This window comes from Zingiber officinale, chromosome 7B (genome assembly GCF_018446385.1).
Source record: "Zingiber officinale cultivar Zhangliang chromosome 7B, Zo_v1.1, whole genome shotgun sequence".
Taxonomy (NCBI): domain Eukaryota; kingdom Viridiplantae; phylum Streptophyta; class Magnoliopsida; order Zingiberales; family Zingiberaceae; genus Zingiber; species Zingiber officinale.
Window position 1 is genome coordinate 68,015,763 of NC_055999.1, and position 20,622 is coordinate 68,036,384.

A 20,622-nucleotide genomic window follows, 5' to 3' on the forward strand; every position below is an offset into this window, starting at 1 on the left:
CTGCACGAAAGGAAGAAAAATCAGTTAGAATCAAAGAAAGGAGTAAAGTGATCGTATACCTAGGCTGAAAGGGAGCCGGGTACGGATCGGACTCAAGCCGAAGATATAAAGGACACCCTCCAGCAGCAGCTTGTGGATGTCATACTTCTGACAGGACAACATCGTAGCTACGTCGAGATAGTCCAATTGGCTCTTGTACTACTTCAATGGAGGCTGAGCCGCCACGTCGAGCTACCAAGAGGTGGGAAAATCTGGCCGCTCGAGAAAACACACGAAAAAGAAGTAATCTTTCTAGTGTTTGTTAGAAGTAGGCATTTTATCAAAGAAAACCAAGCCCACTCGGGCTTGGAAGAGAAAAGTCCTTGACTCGAACGACTTGGGATAGTAAAAGTAATGGAAGAGCCAGGGAGTGAGGGCAATGTCGTGCAAGCGAAAAAGAACAATCACCCCGTACAACAACCGAAAGGAGTTCGGTACTAGCCGTGAAATGATCTCGAAAGAAGGTGATAGAGCCGAGCGACGGAGAATTCGGCTGATTGGAAGGAGAAGGAAGGATGACTTCATATTCGGAAGGAAGTTCAAAAGAGGCTTTCAGACTCTCAGCGTCGCCAGTGTCGAACCGGGGCTCGGTAGAAGTGTACCATAGCCCCGGGATGCCGGCAGAAGGTTGCGATGAACTTGCCATTGCAAAACAAGGTGGAGATTCGAAGGACAGAAAACCTACTGGTGGGATTATCGTCAGAACACTAAGACGCCGAAAAACTCGAAAGACAAGGAAGGACAGATGCCGAGAGATGAGAAAGAAAGGGCGTGGGGGAGAGCTTACTGGAAAAATCGCCGGAGGAGCAAGAAGGACAAAGGTCGTCGGAGCACAAAGAACCTGGCATCGAAGAGCACGAAGATGAAGTGCGCCAATGCAGCGATGCGCACGGGCTTATAAGCCTGGGGGCGACCGATCGGAGCCATCGATCTAGGTCATAGAAACCTAGGCAAAATCAGACCGTTGAATTCAAATGTCCAAATGTCACATCAATACCCTGTCACATCAGGCGTGCAGCGGCAGTGGGTAGGACTCATGGTGCATCGCCATAGGTCAGCATTTAATAACGGCATGGGAGCGTGCTCAGCCTTAATGTGCAAAGATTTGCAGAATTTCCTAGAAATCTGGGTGACGTAAGCCGCACTCGCGCTCGCCCAGGACAGCCCAAGAAAAAATTGCACAAGTACAAACCTTCGTCGTGCCGATCGGATTTAGGGAGCATACCTACGGCCAAACGACAAACTTCAACAGGTCGATCAGCAAGGAACAGTCGCATCCCGATTAGAAACCACATAGTATCGAAGGTCGATCGAGAGGTCTAGTCAGTCGGACTTATAGCCTCCTTCAACTATACTTGAAGGGGAGGCTTGTGTGATGCGGTAATGATAAAGGGCCCCACCTCGTTACCACGGTGGAGGTCAAAGGAGGTCAAAGTCACGGCGGTCAACACATAAATAACATCGGCCAATCAGGCGAAGTATGCCCCGACCGAGGAGAAGGCTCCGACTCGGTCAACGTCGCCTTCGACACGGGGAACAATCAAACAACCGATACTCAAGGGAGACAATGTGCAGAAGTTGAGCCGAGCGGCTACTCCGCTCGGCCAGACAGCAGAGATTGAGGTGCAGAGTTCAACTACGGCCGAGCGGCTACCCCGCTCGGCCTGGCAACAGGAAACAACCGACGCTCGGACAATGTGTAGAAGCCTAGCTGAGCAACTACCCCGCTCGACCCGATATCAACTTTGGCAATAACAAAGTAGACCTTTGGTCGAGCAGACACACACAAGGGCCAACGAGGTTCTGGCCGACCAGACGGGGCACTAGGGAGGCGGAATTTAGGCCGAGCGGTCAACCCGCTAGACCCAGTAGTACACTTCTGATGATATCCAGTGATATCCATTTGGGAGTTGGTGCCGCCGACACCGGGCATGGGCTACCAGAAGATCGTACGACAGAAGTTTCCACTGTCAGTTCAGAGATATGCTCGGCCCGTTAAGGTACTATGTCAGGGACACTTTACTGACACGTCTTTTTAGAGAAAGCTTTGAGAAGCGTGCTCATCTTGGAAAGTGTGCACGCGCGCTACCAGAGCTCTATATAAAGGGGGTCCAAGCATCAGCGGAGGTATGTGATATTCACTGTTTACGCTACAATAGTCTTCTTGTTGCTCCGCTTTCCACTTCATCGCCGGTGACTGACTTGAGCGTCGAAGGGCCAACGCCGGAGACCCTTTCCCTGGCTCGGTACTGACATAGTCTGTGTTGCAGGTCCGCACAGAGTCCACAGGAGGTCAGCATGAACGCCACATCCCCAGCTTTCCGTCTCCTCGACTTTTGGACAGGATCACGACCCATTTATGTCGGGATAAATAATTATGTTTTCCACCTTTCTTGCCATAATGACTACATTATTCATGTCCTCATAGAATAACTATTTGTTATTTTAATTCTTGATAGTTGGGACCATTTGAGTTTAGTGTGAGGAAGCCTGAAACGTGAGTCGAGAATCGGTAGTCGATAGTCGAGAGTTGTTAGCCCGGAGCTGGGTGTAGAGAATCGGTAGCCTAGAGCCAAGAGTCGAGAGTCGGTAGCCTGGAGTTGATAGTCAGGAGGCTGGAGCTGGGAATTAGTAGCCTAGAGCCGAGAGTCAGAAGTTGGGAGTCGAAAGTTGAGAGTCGGGAGCCTAGAACTGATAGTTGGGAGTTGATAACACGACTTTCTTGACTTTGATTATCATTATGGTAAGACTTTTGACTTTTAACTATGCGACCTTCGTTGATTACCTCTTATCAATGAGGATATTGATAATGCTATTTTGCCTATTGCAAAGAAAGATGAAAAATTATTCAAGATGTGCATGCTTCAACCCTTATCTTATGGGAAATAAGGTAATAGTGGTTTATTCAATATTGTTCGCTTGATTATATCAGATAGAGTACTTGATAAAATATTGCCAAGCTTGGAAGCTGAGATGATGGAGGAAAGGATTGCATCAACTGGGATTGTGCAAAAATGCATGAGAGAGGATGGATTTTCCAGGAGATTAAGTATCGAGCAGTACACCAAAATGTAAGTTAAAAATAGTGGTCCTGTCTAGATGGTTGAGAAGATAAATTTCAATGTATATGTCTAAAGTAATTTAGTCATATTTGTATTGTCGATATATTTAATATGTAACATTGAATTTCTTTCCCCAAGAAAGATATAATCAATATAAATTTTCTCCATCAATGATACGGGGAATGAAAGAATAATTTAATCTTTTTTTAATTTTACCGAGTCGGATTTTTTAGGTTTTTTTTTATATATTTAGGAGTCTTTAAAGTCTATTTAATTGTTTTGAGATAACTTTTTTATTAATAGGAATTTATAACCACATCGTTTCTTTCCAATCGTCAAATGTTATTATCTATCTCTTGACATTATATAGAATCAACATCGTTTCTTCTAATCGTCGAACTTGATTGTTTATCTCTGGACACTATATGGAATCAACATGATTTAAAATATTACTTTTGATATTCTAATGCGAATCAAAAAACTTTTAGTTATCCTTAGTAAAAACTCTAACCAACCACTCGTCTATATTGTATTTGTATTTTGGTTTGCATCCATACACAACACTATTTAGTTCAACAAGTTTCATAATTTAGTCCAATAAAATGTTATTATTTAGTTAGAGCATGTGCCATTCTTTGTGTATATCACACAGCAGTACATGAGTGTCTTGTAATTAAAGAAAACTATCAGGGCGCATTCTGATAAATGTCAAATATCCACGGGCGTCTTTTGATAAAATGGCCAATATTTTAAGCTGACCATCAAATTTCCCATTATTTATTGACTAAAATGAAAAATCTCGATTTTGGGCCGGGCCTCGTCACCTTTTCGGCCGCGTGGCTTTAAAAGGAAGATCACATGAGTCGCACGTGGGATTAAAAGGCCAACATGATCCAACGGCTGGCGTCGCCCTATCACGAACTGGCTCCCTCTAAACGTGTCACGAATCCCCTTCTTTTAAACTCGCGTTGCGCCTCCAGATCTCTCTCTCGCTCTCGCTCTCGCTCTCTGCACACTTGCGGCGAATTGGAGATAGATCGGAGGAAAGGCTGAAAGCAATCGACGAGGAGGAAATCGCCATCGAGGACGAAGAAGCGGGATCGGAGGAATTCGAGAGAGGAGGGATCGAAGCCGAAAGCAATCGCCGTCATTCTGTCTTTTTGCTCTCAGGATTCGGTGCTGCTGAGTCCAGTAGTGGTTTCTCGGATCGGTCGCCTCGTTCTTTCGTCAAGGGTGGCGGATCGATCTCGTTGCATTCGAAGCGATGGCTTCTGTGTATCCGGCTCACGTCGATGCGGTCCAGGTAAATGAATCGAGCGCATCGAGTGCGTTTGGGGGTATAAAAGGGGCTATGAAGTGTTTCTCCCCTGCTTCTTTGAGTCTCCGCTTGATATTTTTCCCTTTTCATTTTTCTCTACCTTCTTTCATTGATGCAGGTTGGCGCTTTTTTTTTGAAGAATTACTACCCGATTCTTCAACAACAGCCAGAGCTAGTGCACCAGTTCTACACGGAATTGAGCTCCATGGTGCGATTTGATGGGACTGCAACAGAATCAGCAACCGGGATGGTGGTACTGTTAGCGAATCTAAGTCATTTTCCTTTTTTTTTGGATAAATATCGTTCTATATTTTATCTCGTACATGCCATATCAAATATTAATCTACCATTGTTAAAAAAAAATGTGAGCGTATTATCACGGGATTATTTTTAGTGATCTGTGACAGTATGCAATGTTGCAAGTGTATGTATTGTTAATGACTCGGTACCTTGGAATGCAAAAAAAAACTTCCAGCAATGTGCAATTTTCCTATTTAAAACAAGTGCATTATCTTTCTACAACTAAATACTGATTTTGTGCAAAGTATCATGACATATATAGACATAACCTCAAGTATTTTCTGTTCTTCTTTATGTTCAAGATAACAAAGTGTGGTAACCTTATCAAAACAGACAACCAGATTTGTGTATGCTAATGTTTCTGATGTACCCAAACGGCCTATTTCTTTGTCCATGCTTCTCCATACTAATCAAAATGGTGATTGCAATTCTCTTTATGTTGTGCAAAGTGAGGCTCAGGCATACAATTATGCATCATCTTCTATTTATTTCAGTATTTTGTATTCTTTATTTCTTTTGAATGAAGTATTCTTCTGGATAAAGTTTTCTTTTTAAACAAAAGTTGCATTCTTTACATATAGATATACATCTATGTGATTCACTTTCATATTGTGTTAAATAGTTAAATTTCTCAAATGAATTATTCCAACAATCTTTAGTATTGAGAGTTGTAGTTACTGACATATAATCATTAACCTCTGAGACTTTATTCATAAACAAAGCCGGCAGTACCTTGGACATTGTTGTATTTTCACTTCTAGAATGTTAAGATATAAGATGATAATGCAACCAGAATGATATGCAGAACACTATCTATATAGTAACCAAAATTTATAGGGAAAAATAGGATAAGAAGGAAATTGGCTGGAATCCTACATTGATTTTTGAACTCTTTATTGTTTTAGAAATCAACTTGATTACTTAAGAAGCTTAACTAAATTTATATCATGTAGATCTTTTGTCTTGAGAGTTTTCACTAATTTATATTACTCTATTCCATTGATATTCTCACAGAGAGACATGAAGCCCTACTTTATTTAACCAAACAGTAATCTGTGTGAATACCGGCCCAAATTATGAGTAGTGAGAAAAGTAGAATTTTTGTGAACATCTGTTTCTATTAGGCCTGATATAATGAGATAAGAGCTTCAAATCGACTATTGCATCCCAATTCCAAAATATTAGAAGTACATGCATCAATGCAAATTCTAAAAGAACTTTTTTTTCCTTTTTTATCTTTTATTGTTATTATTATTATTATTATTATTATTATTATTATTATTATTTTTAGTTGGCACCAGGTATCCAAGCCTTTAGCTCAACTAATCCTAGGGGTGGCCAGCCCGGCCCTACGGAAATTTTCCACCGGCCACCTAGATAATTTTTTTTTATGAATGAATTCAAGGATAAAATTAAGGTTAAGATTAATGATTAAGCTAATTGTCGCAAAATTTTCATATCCCAAAGGACTTTCTTAGAGAGAACATCTTATTTCTAGTAGGGTAGTACATTTTATTCCTTTACCTGTTTAACAAATACATTTGTTATTAATGATCCTTGATATTTAAGTTTGGCTCATTTGTTTATTCAAGTTATAGAAGCAAAATGAATGTTTAACCTTTTGACATAGAAACTCCAGCTTCATAAACCTTTATGCTTCTTCCTTCTTCCACCATACCTAGAAAATTGCTTTTGATTTAAAGCTTACTGTGATTTATTTTTTAAAAAAAATAGAAAAGATCTTGATCCATATATTTCAGTCTATTTAATGTTCTGGAATTTGGATAGTCTTTTATGCTGTTGTCTTTTCCTGTGTTTTCTATGTGGATTATAGTTTGGATGTTCAAATGGCCTCCTACTTCATCTTCTTTCATGGTGATCTCTTGATATAAATTGTAAACTATTGTTTTGAAAGTAATATTTGTTTTACAAAAATAATATTTCTAAAATAATCATTATTTGTTTGTTGAGTTTTAAGTATATCTATCTTCATTCTTTTTTTCCCTCAAGACTTATAGATCAGCAAGGTACTAAAATTATGTTGCTAACAGCATTACACTAACTTTTTTGCAGCAAATTCATCATCTTGTCATGTGCCTGAATTTTAAGGGGATAGAGATTAAGTCAGCCCACTCCTTGGAGTCATGGAATGGTGGAGTTTTGGTGATGGTTTCTGGTTATGTGGAACTGGAAGACTATAGCTCTAGGAGGAAATTTGTTCAAACCTTTTTTCTTGCTCCCCAAGAGGAAGGATATTTTGTTCTCAATGACATTTTTCACTTCCTTGAAGAGGAACATATTCATCAGCACCCAGCAGCCCTCATGCCTCAAGGTGAATTTGAGACTGATATGAAGGAGTCCAGTCCTGCATCAGAAACAGGTAGATTTCAGTTTGGAAAAATATTTTTAGCATAAGTCATTTTTTTCTCTGCGAGTTTCTCTGTGATGACATGTTATGGAAAAGAATAGCTTACTTCATTAAAAATATTGTGGAATTTCTGAAAAGAAATAAAAGTCTTTTTACCCTTGGAGCTTTCTGTATATGGGCACCTTTTCATTGTAATTGTATGCAACAGTTATGTCTTAATTCCTGTTTAGGTTAAAATAGAAGGAAAAAAAACCTTAGGGAGCATGAAGTTGTTAACAAATTGGATCTGAGATTTTCTGCTTGTATTAATTTGATGACTTCAGTCGCATAGGCAGAGGGAGATCTTGGAAAGCCTAGTTAGAAACTATAGGGCAGCGTAGCTATTAGGTGCTTGTATGAGAGGTTGAGAGGGTGCATCTGCACTTTGATAGAGGTAGTATAGTTTACAGCTTTATTGTTGATATTATTTTAGGGAGTTATAAGAACTCTCGCTAAACTCAAACTCTATTATTATTTATTTGCCTTCTTAATATGGTTCTCACCTTCTCGGTTTAAAACAAAAAATCATAATGTTGTGGGAATAGGCTAAAATTTTAAATTGAATTCCAATAGACAAATGAACCAATGAGTGAGGCCTCCTATACTTTCTGCATCTTTATTTTCACGTGGAAAGCACTTCTATCTTATGCTATTTTTTGGGGTCACAAGAAGATTACCTCTATGCCTATCCATTTAACAATTTCTTTCTTAGTGTCAGTTCGTGACTACACTCCGGGAGAAGTTCAGGCTCAGGATATGGCACCTCCAATTCATGTGGAAGAAAATGTCACTGCTGAGAAATATAACACTGTTGAAGCACCACAGCAACTTTCAGTTTCTGACGAAAGATTAGATGAGCCTCCTCAAGATAGTGCTTCATACCCAGTTGCCTTGGAGACAATGAGAGAGCCGTCGCCTCCCACTGCTCCTGAAGAGCCTGCTGGAGAGCCTACTAAGCACACATATGCCTCCATTGTATGCTGAAATATTATTTTTTATATCTTCTCGCATGGAATTCCATAGGTGGCTGATGTTATTTGTGTTCCAGCTTCTTGCTAAAGGCCAATCTGGTTTACCCACGCATCAACTGGCGGTTGCCAAGGGCTCTCAAATTACTTCAGAACGGGCTCATTCCACACAACCAATTCCCCAGCAACCACAGCCGGCTATCATTTCTGAGAAGTCTGGCTCTGAGTCAATTGAGGAGGTTTTACTAGTTGAAGATGAAGGTTTCTCCTCTCATTTCTTTTGTATTTCTTTTTGACAATTGCATCCTCCCATTTTTTACTCTGCAAATGACAATTGCAACTGCTATGCGATGATTACCTGATATTGGGCTACGTTCTTGTTTCCATCTCAGGCGATATAAAATCTGTCTATGTTGGCAATCTTCCTTCATCTATTTCAATTTCAGACCTTCAGCAAGTCTTCAAGCACTTTGGTAAATTAAGACCAGATGGTGTTTCTATTAGAAGCCGCAAGGTTGATTGTGCTGGAGCTTGTTGCGTTAATTCGACTTCTATATATCTAGGTTTCTGACTTAATATACATGAAAATTTTCAGGAATCTGATGTTTTCTATGCTTTCATTGAATATGAAGATGTCATCGGTGTACAGAATGCACTTAAGGTTTGCCATCTTCCTCTAGTCTAAGTTTAATTTACTATCAAACCAGGATCAAAATATGGACTGAACAAATAGTGTTCATGAGTTCATTGAAGCGTGCTTTTTGTCTGGAATAGAATATTGCGGTTGAACAAAATATTGTGCTTTTTTTATTTCGGGCAGTTAGGTTCAACTTAGTTTTCAGCTATTAGTGTTTAAGATCCGTCTCCAAAATTATTGCTCATTTGGCTTCTCATTTGTAGGCATCTCCAGTGCAGATAAATGGGAGGTTGATTCATGTTGAGGGAAGAAGACCTAATAGTGGTATTTCACGTGGAAGTAAGTCACTGTTTTTTTTCCCCTTCCTTTTCCGTAATTTTTTGATTGACATTTTCCCACTAATGTGTCTGAGATACCTATTTTCTAAACGACAAGAATTTCAAGTAGCTGAATAATTCTGACGTATTCGATGATATTGATTCATTGCAAATGTTATGTCATGTTTACAAATTCAATGTTTTCCTCGTGATTCATTAAGAGCATGACTCAGTTTCAGAACCCAAGTCACTTATTAATGTTCTTTTCCTTCAGAGAGAGAGAGAGGCAGAGGCAGAGGATACCCCTCTGAGGCCTCAAGAGGGCGTGGTGGCGGTCGGATTTTCAGCCGGGGCAGCAGGCCTCAAGATAGCGAAAGGGACTATACGAGTCGGTCCAGAGGAAATGGTTATCCTCAACGAGTTCAAGACAGAGGTTACTAGGCGCTCCAGCTCCCAAAGACGGAACAACGATAAGCTTCGTTAGCTTCCCATTACATGGGAAATACTGCTGTCTCCAGGTGTATGTTTTCTTTTCAGCAATTCCAAGTATATTTGTATGCTGCTTTTCTGGAGTGTAATTTATAATTTCTATTTTGTGGAATGACATTGCATGTAGAAGAATCATTTTATGTTTGCTCCTCAATTGCTTAGGATGATTTTGTTTTTCAATGCTCCAGTAGTCAAGATAACTTTTCTGATGATAGGAACAAAATTCCTATTCTGATGATAGGAACAAAATTACTCGTGGAGATAACTTTCTCAAAGCTTATTTAGTTCTGTTCATTAGTTCCTTAATCTGCAAGAGATGGGCAACATCGCGCTAATCCTCATTCCACTGATTGCAAACAAAGGCAATGAAAGTGAAAGTGAGGGTGAGACTGAGAGTGAAAGCGAAAGCTAAAGCTAAAGCTACAGAGAGGGCTGCAGGGCAAGAGGAAGAAGAGCCGATGGCCCGCTTTCTTCTCCAACGTCCTCCTCCTGTTCCGCCTCCAGACTCTTCCGGATCATTCCCGCTCTTTACGCTATCCGTCGCCGGGCTTCTCACCGTCGCCTTCCTCCCGCTTCCTTCCGTCGCCTCCGCCGACCTCTTCAGACTCGTCTACAAGGGCTGCTCCAATCAGACCGTCGGCGGCGGCTCCGCGGCGCTCACCGCTCTCTCCTCCAATCTGACTTCCCAGGCAGACTCATCCAAGTTCTACCAGGCCACTGCCTCCTCCGTCGACAGCGAGCCGTCTTTCCTCGGCCTGTTCCAGTGTCGCGGCGACCTCTCCGCCTCCGATTGCTCCGCTTGCGTCGCCCGCATCCTCCCCATGTGGTCGTCTCTCTGCAGCTCCGACTCCGCCGCGGTCCGGGTTCAGCTCACTGGCTGCTACACCCTTTACCAGGTCTCGGGATTCCCCCAGGTCCCCGGTACCGAGTTGCTGTATAAAGAGTGCGGATCCGGGAGCAGCGGCGACGACTTCGAGGGCAGGCGAGACACGGCCTTCGCCCAGCTCCAGAGCGGCGTCACGGGCGGAGGAGGGTTCTACGCCACCAGCTACGGATCTGTGTATGCGCTGGCGCAGTGCGAGGGCGACCTCTCCGCCAGTGACTGCAGCGACTGCGTGATGCAGGCGAGCCAGAAGTCGAAGGCGGAGTGCGGCGGAGCCGCCTCCGGCCAGGTCTACCTCAACAAGTGCTACATCAGCTACAGGTACTACGCCAATGGCGTCGCCACCAACGGCGACGGCGGTGGCGAGAGCAGCGTTGGAGGTAACTACTCACTATCATTAGCATGTCGAAACCTACCCTAGTCGCTTCCATCGCATATTGCATACTTGGCACATACGTACAATGGCGAGATCGATTATTTTTGTTCTGATGCGAAGGTAGTCTTTTGCCACCAAAATTGTCTTTCGTCTCTTCTTCTGTAGCTAAGATTTTAGGGGGGGAAAATCGTTATTCTTTTGTCGTTTTTTTTTTCAAGAGAAAGCTGATGAGCTTGAATTGATATCGAAGTTCAGGTCAAACAGGGAAGACAGTAGCCATCGTCGTGGGAGCTACGGCAGGGGCGGGCTTCTTGATCATCTGCTTCTTGTTCGTTAGAAGTGTCATGAAAAAGAAGGATAACGAATGGTAAGAAACAGAAACATAAAGTTCTACAACACTTTTGTACTGCCACGCTCATCTTTCGGTTTTAACGTCTTATATTACGGAGAGGAACATATGTAAATGGTATAAATTTTGTTGATATATGATCTGTATCATATAGTATTGATTTCATTATTTAGTCCACTCTCTTTAATGATAGGAATGAGTTCATTACATTCAAAAATTTCGAACACTGATCCAAACAACGGAAACAAATAGAGACCAAAGCAAAAGGCATCCAAGAAGTCATTGCTGTTCAATAATTAAGTTTTAAGAAAAAACCCATAAGACTCCAGAAGCTAAAAAGTAACAATTATGTTTAAACTGCTGCAGTTGCTGCCTTCTTTCTTGGTGCTGCTTCAGTGCCTGAAAGGAGAGTACTAACATCAATATTTTCCATGTGGAATCTGTCTGACTATTTGTCAACCCTCTTATACAAGTTTAGGATATTTCAATGTGGAAGAAGAAAAATTGAATACCTTCTCTGAAATTATTCTTGAACCTTCGTGGCACATGACGGAGATATCTCATCCTTCCAGTACCAGTTGTCTTCCTTCTAATCGCCTTCACACTCCAATTATCTGTTGCAAGAACAAACTTGTAAGAGTAATAGTGCAAGCTATAAAAATAAGCGAAATCAGGAGGAAAAAACTTCATGTTACAGAATTATTTTTTTTTTGAAAATCCAGACTATTTGACATGCCAAAATTAATAAATGCAGCGGAGAGGGAAGAACATCTAATGTTTTAGATCAGTAGCAAAGTCAATAAGAGTAAAATACCAAACCAACCACCCTACCAGTACATGTTCAACAAAAGAATGGTGAATACCAAGTTGTTGCAGTGGCAGTGTTTACCAAATAGTAGCGGTGTGATTTATGCATGCTCTTTTTGAGTCTTTATCTTACATTTTACCGGACTCCCAAAGTTCTTATTAATTGTTAAGTAACAGTTGTCGAATGGAAACCAGTATTGAAATAGTTGAAATTGATTGAAATCTAGTACCATATAAGGTGGAAAATGATGAAGCTAGTTTAAATTTTGTCAAATTAGGTTGACTTCAGAGAACTCAACCAATCTAGCTCACTCTCCGTCACTTTCTCTTAATCAAACTAGTCCATTTCCATTTCCTCGAAATACCTCAAAGAAAGGAAAACAAAAATGACGGAATCAGATTCAGATGTAACTTACACTTGCGGATCCGAGCAGCAGGGTAGCCGCAGGAACCGCACCGGCTCTTCTGGAGGTGGAAGCTCCTCCGCCCGCATCGCACGCACAGCGTGTGGGTCTTGTTCCTCCTCTTTCCGAAGCTCCCCGTGCCCTTCCCCTGCCGGAACAAGTAGTAGTAGAAGAAGAAGAAGCCCGAACGCGAGAATTAGACATGCGAAACTGGAACAGAACCACGGCGAGAGTTGCAAAGGGATTAAAGGATTATTACCATCGCCCTAATGCGCCCTACACAGCCTCCCTTCTCTTTGCGGGTGCGTCGGCGGCAGCTTAGGGAGGGAGACGAAAGGAAACCCTAATACTGGGATCCTCCTTTTATAGTACGTAATCTGGGCCGACGCCTCCAAAAGCGGAAAGGGACCAAATTGTGGGATCAGCCCAATTAATTTGGTCCGTGGCTTAATATATGAAAAAAAAAAAAAAATTAGAAAGCTCGTAAGAGGCCCACAAGCTCATGGTCATTGGTCAGACCACTCTCTGCCACGACATAGTAGGTCTTATTTATTTTATTATTTTTTGAAAAAAATTATTGCACCAGCCGGGAATCGAACCCGGGTCTGTACCGTGGCAGGGTACTATTCTACCACTAGACCACTGGTCCTGATGATTTTAAAAAACAATAATATTATTTTATTACTTTAATTATCTCTTTTTAAAACACTAAGAAATTAATTTTTTAGAATTAATTATTAAATATAATATATATATATATATATAAAACTCTAATAATATTATGTCGAACAGATTATAGCATCTTAAATTTAAGTTAAACCTATCTAATATCATAGATATTCAAATCCAATTGTGATTTTTTTTAATGCTTTAACAAATTAGCTATGCATTTTTAATTTTAATAAATAAATATATATGGCCAAATCAATTCAGTAAAAAAAATATTGTAAAACAAATAAACAATATATTAATATTATTGTTGTTTAAAATTGTTCTAAATTAATATATAAAATGGAATATATTAAAATTTCTTTTAAATTGAAAAATACTCTTATCAATTTTCTAGAATTAAATAAATCATAATATTATCTTTAACAATTTTTTAAAAAAAAATAATTAAAAAAAAATCTGCCTTCCAATTTGGACTAATGCCGTGGCCCCTGGCGCCGCCATCGCAAGCCCGTTGCCCTTGATAAAGGCCACCGAAGCCCCGCCCCCGTTCTCTCTCTCTCTTCGCCCCTCCTCGCGCGGAGGCTCGATGGCGGAGGAGGACGACGTCCGTCTCGAGGTGGAGGCCGTCTTGGCCGTTTACGGCGGTGATTGCCGCGTGATCCGCGAGTTTCCGCCCCATCTCGCCGTCCACATCCGGCCACGGACTGCTGACGATTCCTCTCAGCAGGTGACCACCCACCTTTTCCCTTTTCTGATCGATCGTCAGTACGGGTTCTTCCTCTCTGTGTCCCAATTACTGACTGGTAGGATTTTTGGTTGGGTGGGATTGTAATTGAGGAGCACGGGGGAGAAAGCTACACATCGCAGGTTCAAAATCAACTAGAATGATTATAATGGTTTGAAGTTCTTCATTAGATCATTTAGTGTTTGTTTCAATTGCCTGAATTGTTACAGAATCTCAACCCAATGGGGACAAGAGTATCATAGATTTAGCTTCCCTGTCTAAGTTTTTTCACATGGAGACAACAAGTATCAACTTTGACTTATAAAGTTCAATCTGTGTTACTGGCTGTTCACACACGGATTCACGTTTATTATGCTAGTAAATGCTTCCAGACTGGAATTTGGTGAAGTGCTTTTATAAATAGTTTTTGGGAGGTGTGATATTTGGACTACTGTTCCATCTTCTGGCTGTTTGTAAAGCTAAATATTTGATGGCACATTAAGTTATAAAAAAACCTTCATACCCAAGATAAGTTGTAGCTGCACAAAATGTTCTTGATTACTCAAGTTCCTGAACAGACTAGGATTATCTTGTAGTGTGTATGCTCGTAGTTGCCTACAAACATTAATCATATAGGACTTGATTCACTACTTAGATTGCTTTATACTATGTGCAAGTTGCTTCCTGAAATTATGCACAAATGGTTACTCGTATAATCATCCTCTTATTGGGATTATGAAGTTATTACACGAAAGCTCAATCATTTGATTCCCTAAAATCATTATTTGCTTTCTCAAATTGCAAAGTGAAGGGTTTGCATGTGTAGGCTTATAATAAGCTTTCACATCATGGAGCATATCTTTGGTGAAGCTATTGAATGTTGTTATTTGCTCACATTTTCATGCATGCATCTTTGTCTTACTGAATTCTTTTTATGCATCTGTATTTTCTATTAATATTAGATAGAAATTGTGTCTTGTTGATTATTTGAGTGGCAGATTGTTTTTTATGACTGAATTGTTCATTCACATATTCTTTGAATTCTGCTTGTTACTGTCTGCACGAGCTTCAGTATCATAACCTTTTTTTTCACTGTTGGTTTTCAAATTGTTGGAAAAATTTCTTGTAAACGTTATGATTCACTATTACTAATGCCTCACTTTCACTCTGCAGTTTGTGGAAGTTATCCTTGGAATAAAATCAACTACTCAGGTACATGAAACTAAGAGCATTTATGTTACAATTTTTACAAAGTTTCTCTTTACTTCATGTGAACTTTGAGATGTCTCAACTAGAGAATTCAATTTTTGTCTTTTGATACTTCTATCTCTTGATTAGTAACAGTAAATTTTTCATTACTGAAATCGGGTGATCCATAGTGTATTGAACCTCAGAAGTTTGCAATAGAAGGTTTCTTCTTGAGGGTGCATTCAAGTATTCAAGCACTCAAGTGTCTAATCTAAAGTTTTTTCCACTGTAGAAATCTCATGAACTGTAGGATGATGAACTCTACATAATTCCTGTTTAGAAAATGGTTTAGATCAGTAGCCACTCCTATCCTATAAATATGTATTGATGTTTATTGATTTGACCAAGTATTCCATGATATAAGCACATGATGTAGGATCGAAAAGAATTTAGATATCTCCACAATGACATGATATTGTCCACTTTGGGCCTAAGCCCTCATGGTTTTGCTCTTGGGCTCTACCCAAAAGGCCTCATTCCAATGGAGATATTTTTTCTCTTATAAACCTATGATCTTTCCCATGTGTTTCCAATATGGGACTATGTTTGCAACCTTGCAACCCCAACAATCCCCCCCTCAAACAAAGGACCATAGGCTTCCCACGTTCGATCCTTGACCCACCAGGTCTTCCTGCCCCTCGGTCCACCCGACCTACTAGGACTTCCTTGCCTAGTCGCAACTAGGACTTCCTGCCTGGTGTCTGGTCCTCTTGATCCGAACATAGGAGCCCCCACTTTCTTTGTTCGAGGTCAATATTGTACCCACATGGCTCAATCAGACCATAGCTCTTGTGCACAGTCGGCGGTTAAACCTTCTGGCAGTCCGGGCTCTGATACCAATTGTAGGATCGAAAAGAATTTAGATATCTCCACAATGACATGATATTGTCCACTTTGGGCCTAAGCCCTCATGGTTTTGCTCTTGGGCTCTACCCAAAAGGCCTCATTCCAATGGAGATATCTTTTCTCTTATAAACCCATGATCTTTCTCATGTGTTTCCAATATGGGACTATGTTTGCAACCTTGCAACCCCAACACATGATTCGCAAGGTTTGTTACACAATTTATTTCTTTTATTATTTTAATAGTGGTTTTGAGAGAGACTAGTATATCTCTACCATATTTGTTTGTCAATACAGATCATAGGTGTGTATTGATTCATCTCGTTGTTTTTAAAATCCTGTAATCACTTTTTTTTTTAATTTTTTTTTTTATTTTGATGCAGTATCCAAGTGTGCCACCCCACATATACATTATAGATGAGAAGGGACTTGATGAAAGTCGACAAGCATATTTAATCACTGGCGTGCAGAATAAAGCAATAGAACTCCGTTCTTGTTCAATGCTTGTAGCACTTTGTGAGGTAAATGAGTTGTAACTTGCTTGGAATGTATCTTGTATTTTAAAATATCTAAAATCTTTTCTGTTTGTAAATATTCATTCTTGTTCTTAATTTTATTATACATCAAGGTCTTAGTTACTCATAAAATCATCGGCAGAATTTGACTTATAAAATCTACCCTGTGTGACTAGGAGTTTATGGTAAGTGATAATTCCTCATTACTTGAGCATTGATGCAAATTTGTGCATGTAGTCATATATATATATTTAAATTCCCTGGAGGGTATTTATTGTTCCAAGTGGACTCGTTGCAAGACAAGCTGTAGCAACTTGCAATTAATTCATCAAGTCAATTTGCAGCCAAGCTCAGACCTTAAAAAAAAAATCTAGAAATGCAACAAATAACTGTTAATGTGGCAAGGTCTCTTGCATCAGGCAAACGATACTAGGGTAAAAAGCATAAATTTAAAATGATTTGAAAATAGTGTCTTTAAAATATTCTTCGGTCAAGGTGATATTAGTAAGTTGTATTGTGCTTAGGTTAAAAATGCATAATTATAGCATCATAAAAAAAAATCAAGTTGATGTAGTAATAACAATCATCCAAATGATACCTAATTGATTAGTAATAGCAATCACACATACAGGCATTAAAAAAATTGCATCTGTAAGTGTTGTTTATTGTGTTGGAATTTGAGAAAATAACACTTGGTCACAGTTCCAATTGTTTTAAACCAAATGATTCTTATTGTGAAACTAGTCTGTATAGCTGTATAAGGTGGTTGCACATTTCTTTTGTTCGACTTTCAACTGTTAAAGTGTTATCCATAGTTATGTTAATATGAAGAAAATTTCGGTTTAAATTCCAAATATTTCCTTGCAATATATGTTTATACTATCACACATTAGCATATATTTTTGAGCTGATTGATTTCTTATTTCTAGGAAGCAGTTGATCTTCTTTCTAACATGAATCATCCTGAAGGAAACTGCCCATTGTGCTTGTATCCTTTGGTTGCTGAAGATCAGTCAGATTCTACTATGCCATTTATGAAGTTGATGTCCTGCTATCACTGCTTCCATAAGTAACTATCCTCTTCTATTCATGCCATTTATCTACCAAATTTTTTCGTATCAACTAAATGTTCTATGACTTTTGCTACATAGTGAATGTATTATCGGGTGGTGGAAATGGTTACAGACGGAAGACTCAGAAGCAATTGCAGAAATTTCATCTTCTAATCCTCAAAGAAAAAGAGATACTTTTGGTGAGCATCTGTTGTAGAACAATAGCATAGAGGATCAATGAAGATGTTTAGCTGTTAAAAGATGTTCAATATTTCAATACTTCCATTCTTGAGGTCCTTGAGGAATATTCTAGCCGAGTAAATTATCTCATATTTTCCTTTAGTTTAGTTATAGTTTGCAATGAATTCAGAAACTTAGTCACTTGAGATAATCAATTGAAGATGAAAACTTAATAATTTGTTAGACATTTATACATTTTGTATTGTCTACTAGGTTTTGTTGAATTATTTAGTTAGTATTTGGCTCATATCTAAGAAACATAATAAACATTCTTAGAATGTTTAATTCTATTTTTGAATGTTTGTGTCATAAGATTAGATTTTACGTAACAGTAAGTATGTTTTGCATTGGAATTTTGGCAATCCTTATATGAAAAGGAGTAAAAATCTAAGCATCTATGGCATAGTAGTTCCCGTTTGAACTAGAACATCAGAAATATGATAAGGATAATATCATCATCACTTATTTATCGATAAATAATACTTAAGATCTCCTGTCTTGTGGGTTATTAATTTGGATGTCTTGAGCACCTGTGCTTGTGGGTAATTACCAATTCTTACAACGTAAGAGCTCCTTCCACAAAGTGGATTTGATGGTTTCATACATCATACGATTATGTAGACTGTTATGTTTACACTTTAGTTTGGCTGAGTTGGCATCGTGTTTTGATCCCGAAAGCAACTGTTATAAAGTAGAAGTTGTTAACTGTGAAGCAATCTCAATGGTTGCTAAGTGGAAGTTATCAAGAAGCGGACAAGCAGTATGTGTAGCTCTAAAGCAGACTGTATAGCAGGACCAACCTTGTTACTCTCTTGGGGATTTTACCGTCAACAATATGTTCAGCCAATGCAAGTGCTAAGTGATTGTTGAGAGGATGTGAAGAGGGAATCAAGTTTTGTGCAGGTTTGATCAGTAGAAAGGATATTATTATTTAAGATGTAGGTGTAGGCTTTTATGTGTTACATTTGAGTTAGCAATTGTCACGGCTCAAGTGAAACATGTTTGATGAGTCGATGAACTGGCTCACAATTCTCTCTGGGTTCTAGCCCCTTTCTAATCCACATTACGAGCCAACTCGGCCTAACTTTATTTGCCGAACTCTTGTGATTTGAACTATACATTCTGAAGTGTGTTAGATATCTTCAACTCATATGTCAACTCCCTTGTCTACAATGTGTTGGGCCATTGGTGTTGAACAGATTTTAAGCTTTTAGTTTATTGACATCATTAAATCAAGAGGCTTCTAACATGGACTAGTCTTGGGCCTTTTGTCGCTTTAGAACGCTGGTTAATAAAGTGGTCTTAGTTACAAGTTTTTTACTGGTCATTTCCCTCACTTCTAGTTTTCTCTCCACATATGGAATGACATATGATATATTAACATTCCTTCAGGGGTGTCTGTTGAAATGAATCAGCTAAAGGGAACTTGCCCAGTTTGTCGGAAGATCTTTGATAAGAAAGATATTGTGCATGTCCATGAGTATCCGGAAACAGATTCATTGTCCTCGGTATGCTTCCCACCATAATGTTATATTCTTTTCCTTTTTGTATGATATTATTATATTTCATTGTCACTATCTGGTTACAGCATACAAGTTGGTAGTTGACGTATATTCATCTCTCTCATTAATTTTGCTGAAATTCATCTCCATTTTCTTGAAATCCATTTCTAGTTTCTCTCTATTGTTTTCTAGCTGGTCATGTAATCCAGCTGATTCGGTTTATTCGAATTCAACTGCCCTAATTTTTCCTGTCTTTGACGAAACACTGAGCTATACCTGAATTCCACATTAACTGGAATCAAGTGACAGAACATCTAATCCAGGCAAGCTGAATTAGCTGAGATTCATAAGAGTTGGTTCCAAACTAAGTGAAAGTTGAATAATCTCAGTATAAATAGGCATAGCTTATATTTTATTCATAGTAGCGTCACCATTTAACGGTGGCGACCATTGAACATTTGTAGAAAACAAGCTGCATATCCTTCTTTTGCTTTAGATTGAATAAGCTTATTGTTTCTAGACACCAAAGCTAATCCTCTGGATAGAACTCATGATACTTCCTTTGCTGATGTTAGGGTTTTGCAGGAATAGAAGTGGATGAAGATACTTCATTGTTGCTCCATTCCGAGTCAGAGAACAACAGAAGACGACACTTTGAGACTCTTCTAAAGTTGCAAAGTGACAAAAATGGCCTGATCCAACCCAAGAAGGATCTTGCAATATTACCTGGAATGTACCTCCCTGAAGTTGCCATGGTGCCTATCACATCTGCAGCAAGCAGTGCCGAACCTCCTACGATACCACCCACTGCCTCCGCCGGGACCAGTAACAAGCCAGGCAAAGATGATGACCATGAAATCAAGGAGAAAGAATCAAGAAACTCGGCAAACAAGGTTACAACGAGCAAATGGAAGACTGCAATAGCAAGAAAGGGTGGAAAATACAACCCAAGGCCACACCAAGCGAACAAACAACAATGGGTAAGAAAAGGATTCAATACTTTTGAACAATAACATACATTCTGCGGATGCAAAAAAGCAAGCACATCAGTCGAGCATAAACAAAGTCATACAATTAGTAATAAACTCTCATGTTCCATGTCTATCGACCACTTAAAATGTCATGTTCTGTCAATATAGAATGTGGAGGAGTTCCATGTTCAGTTTGTTCTTTAGTTTTTTTTTCCTTCCATTTTTGTTGATTCTTAATATTACATTGATCTCGTGTGTGTTGAAGCTCACCCAACTCATTTTGTGTTATCTATTTATTTGGTTTGTTTAGTTCAATTTAAATAACCAATTTGAGGCTTGACATGACGAAGGCCATTCTTTATGACTGGACGAGATTTCTTTCATCTCTACTATTGTTATGAACTTGACATGATCAGCGTTCAATCCTTGCCATAACATTGAGTTGCACAATTTACTAGTTTCTGCTACATTCAGGGCCCTTTTGGTTTCGATCGGGGAG

The 20,622-nt window shown here is 39.4% G+C and overlaps 4 protein-coding genes and 1 non-coding gene across 9 annotated transcripts; 3 read left to right on the plus strand and 2 right to left on the minus strand.

Annotated features, from left to right (window-relative positions):
* The first annotated feature begins 4,071 nt into the window (after positions 1-4,071).
* LOC122005931 (nuclear transport factor 2-like) lies at positions 4,072-9,717 on the plus strand. Of its 3 annotated transcripts, none has more exons than XM_042561182.1 (9): positions 4,072-4,404; positions 4,538-4,669; positions 6,793-7,099; positions 7,839-8,101; positions 8,175-8,355; positions 8,487-8,608; positions 8,690-8,755; positions 8,995-9,070; positions 9,323-9,717. In XM_042561182.1, the coding sequence occupies exons 1-9, from the start codon at positions 4,366-4,368 to the stop codon at positions 9,487-9,489; spliced, it is 1,353 nt and encodes a 450-aa protein (XP_042417116.1). In that variant the 5' UTR covers positions 4,072-4,365; the 3' UTR covers positions 9,490-9,717. The 3 variants fall into 3 exon arrangements, with proteins under 3 accessions (XP_042417116.1, XP_042417117.1, XP_042417115.1); XM_042561183.1 differs by having other exon boundaries at positions 4,074-4,404; positions 4,538-4,672; positions 7,845-8,101; XM_042561181.1 differs by having other exon boundaries at positions 4,075-4,404; positions 4,538-4,672.
* A 37-nt stretch (positions 9,718-9,754) lies between these two features.
* Positions 9,755-11,450, plus strand: LOC122005932 (plasmodesmata-located protein 3-like). 2 transcript variants are annotated; one of them, XM_042561185.1, is made up of 2 exons: positions 9,755-10,800; positions 11,047-11,450. In XM_042561185.1, exons 1-2 carry the CDS (start codon positions 9,903-9,905, stop codon positions 11,070-11,072), a joined length of 924 nt encoding a protein of 307 aa, XP_042417119.1. In that variant the 5' UTR covers positions 9,755-9,902; the 3' UTR covers positions 11,073-11,450. The 2 variants fall into 2 exon arrangements, with proteins under 2 accessions (XP_042417119.1, XP_042417118.1); XM_042561184.1 differs by having other exon boundaries at positions 11,052-11,450.
* On the minus strand, positions 11,399-12,773 carry LOC122005933 (60S ribosomal protein L37-3-like). The gene is made up of 4 exons (XM_042561186.1): positions 12,616-12,773; positions 12,369-12,504; positions 11,658-11,759; positions 11,399-11,544 (listed from the first exon to the last, which is right to left on the minus strand). The coding sequence occupies exons 1-4, from the start codon at positions 12,616-12,618 to the stop codon at positions 11,498-11,500; spliced, it is 288 nt and encodes a 95-aa protein (XP_042417120.1). The 5' UTR covers positions 12,619-12,773; the 3' UTR covers positions 11,399-11,497.
* A 161-nt stretch (positions 12,774-12,934) lies between these two features.
* Positions 12,935-13,005, minus strand: TRNAG-GCC. Its single transcript has one exon. It is a non-coding gene; the product is annotated as a tRNA-Gly (tRNA).
* A 537-nt stretch (positions 13,006-13,542) lies between these two features.
* On the plus strand, positions 13,543-20,438 carry LOC122005937. Of its 2 annotated transcripts, none has more exons than XM_042561191.1 (7): positions 13,543-13,755; positions 14,926-14,964; positions 16,227-16,364; positions 17,288-17,427; positions 17,510-17,610; positions 19,043-19,158; positions 19,738-19,834. In XM_042561191.1, the coding sequence occupies exons 1-7, from the start codon at positions 13,615-13,617 to the stop codon at positions 19,741-19,743; spliced, it is 681 nt and encodes a 226-aa protein (XP_042417125.1). In that variant the 5' UTR covers positions 13,543-13,614; the 3' UTR covers positions 19,744-19,834. The 2 variants fall into 2 exon arrangements, with proteins under 2 accessions (XP_042417125.1, XP_042417124.1); XM_042561190.1 differs by having other exon boundaries at positions 13,546-13,755; positions 19,728-20,438.
* The last annotated feature ends 184 nt before the right edge of the window (positions 20,439-20,622 follow it).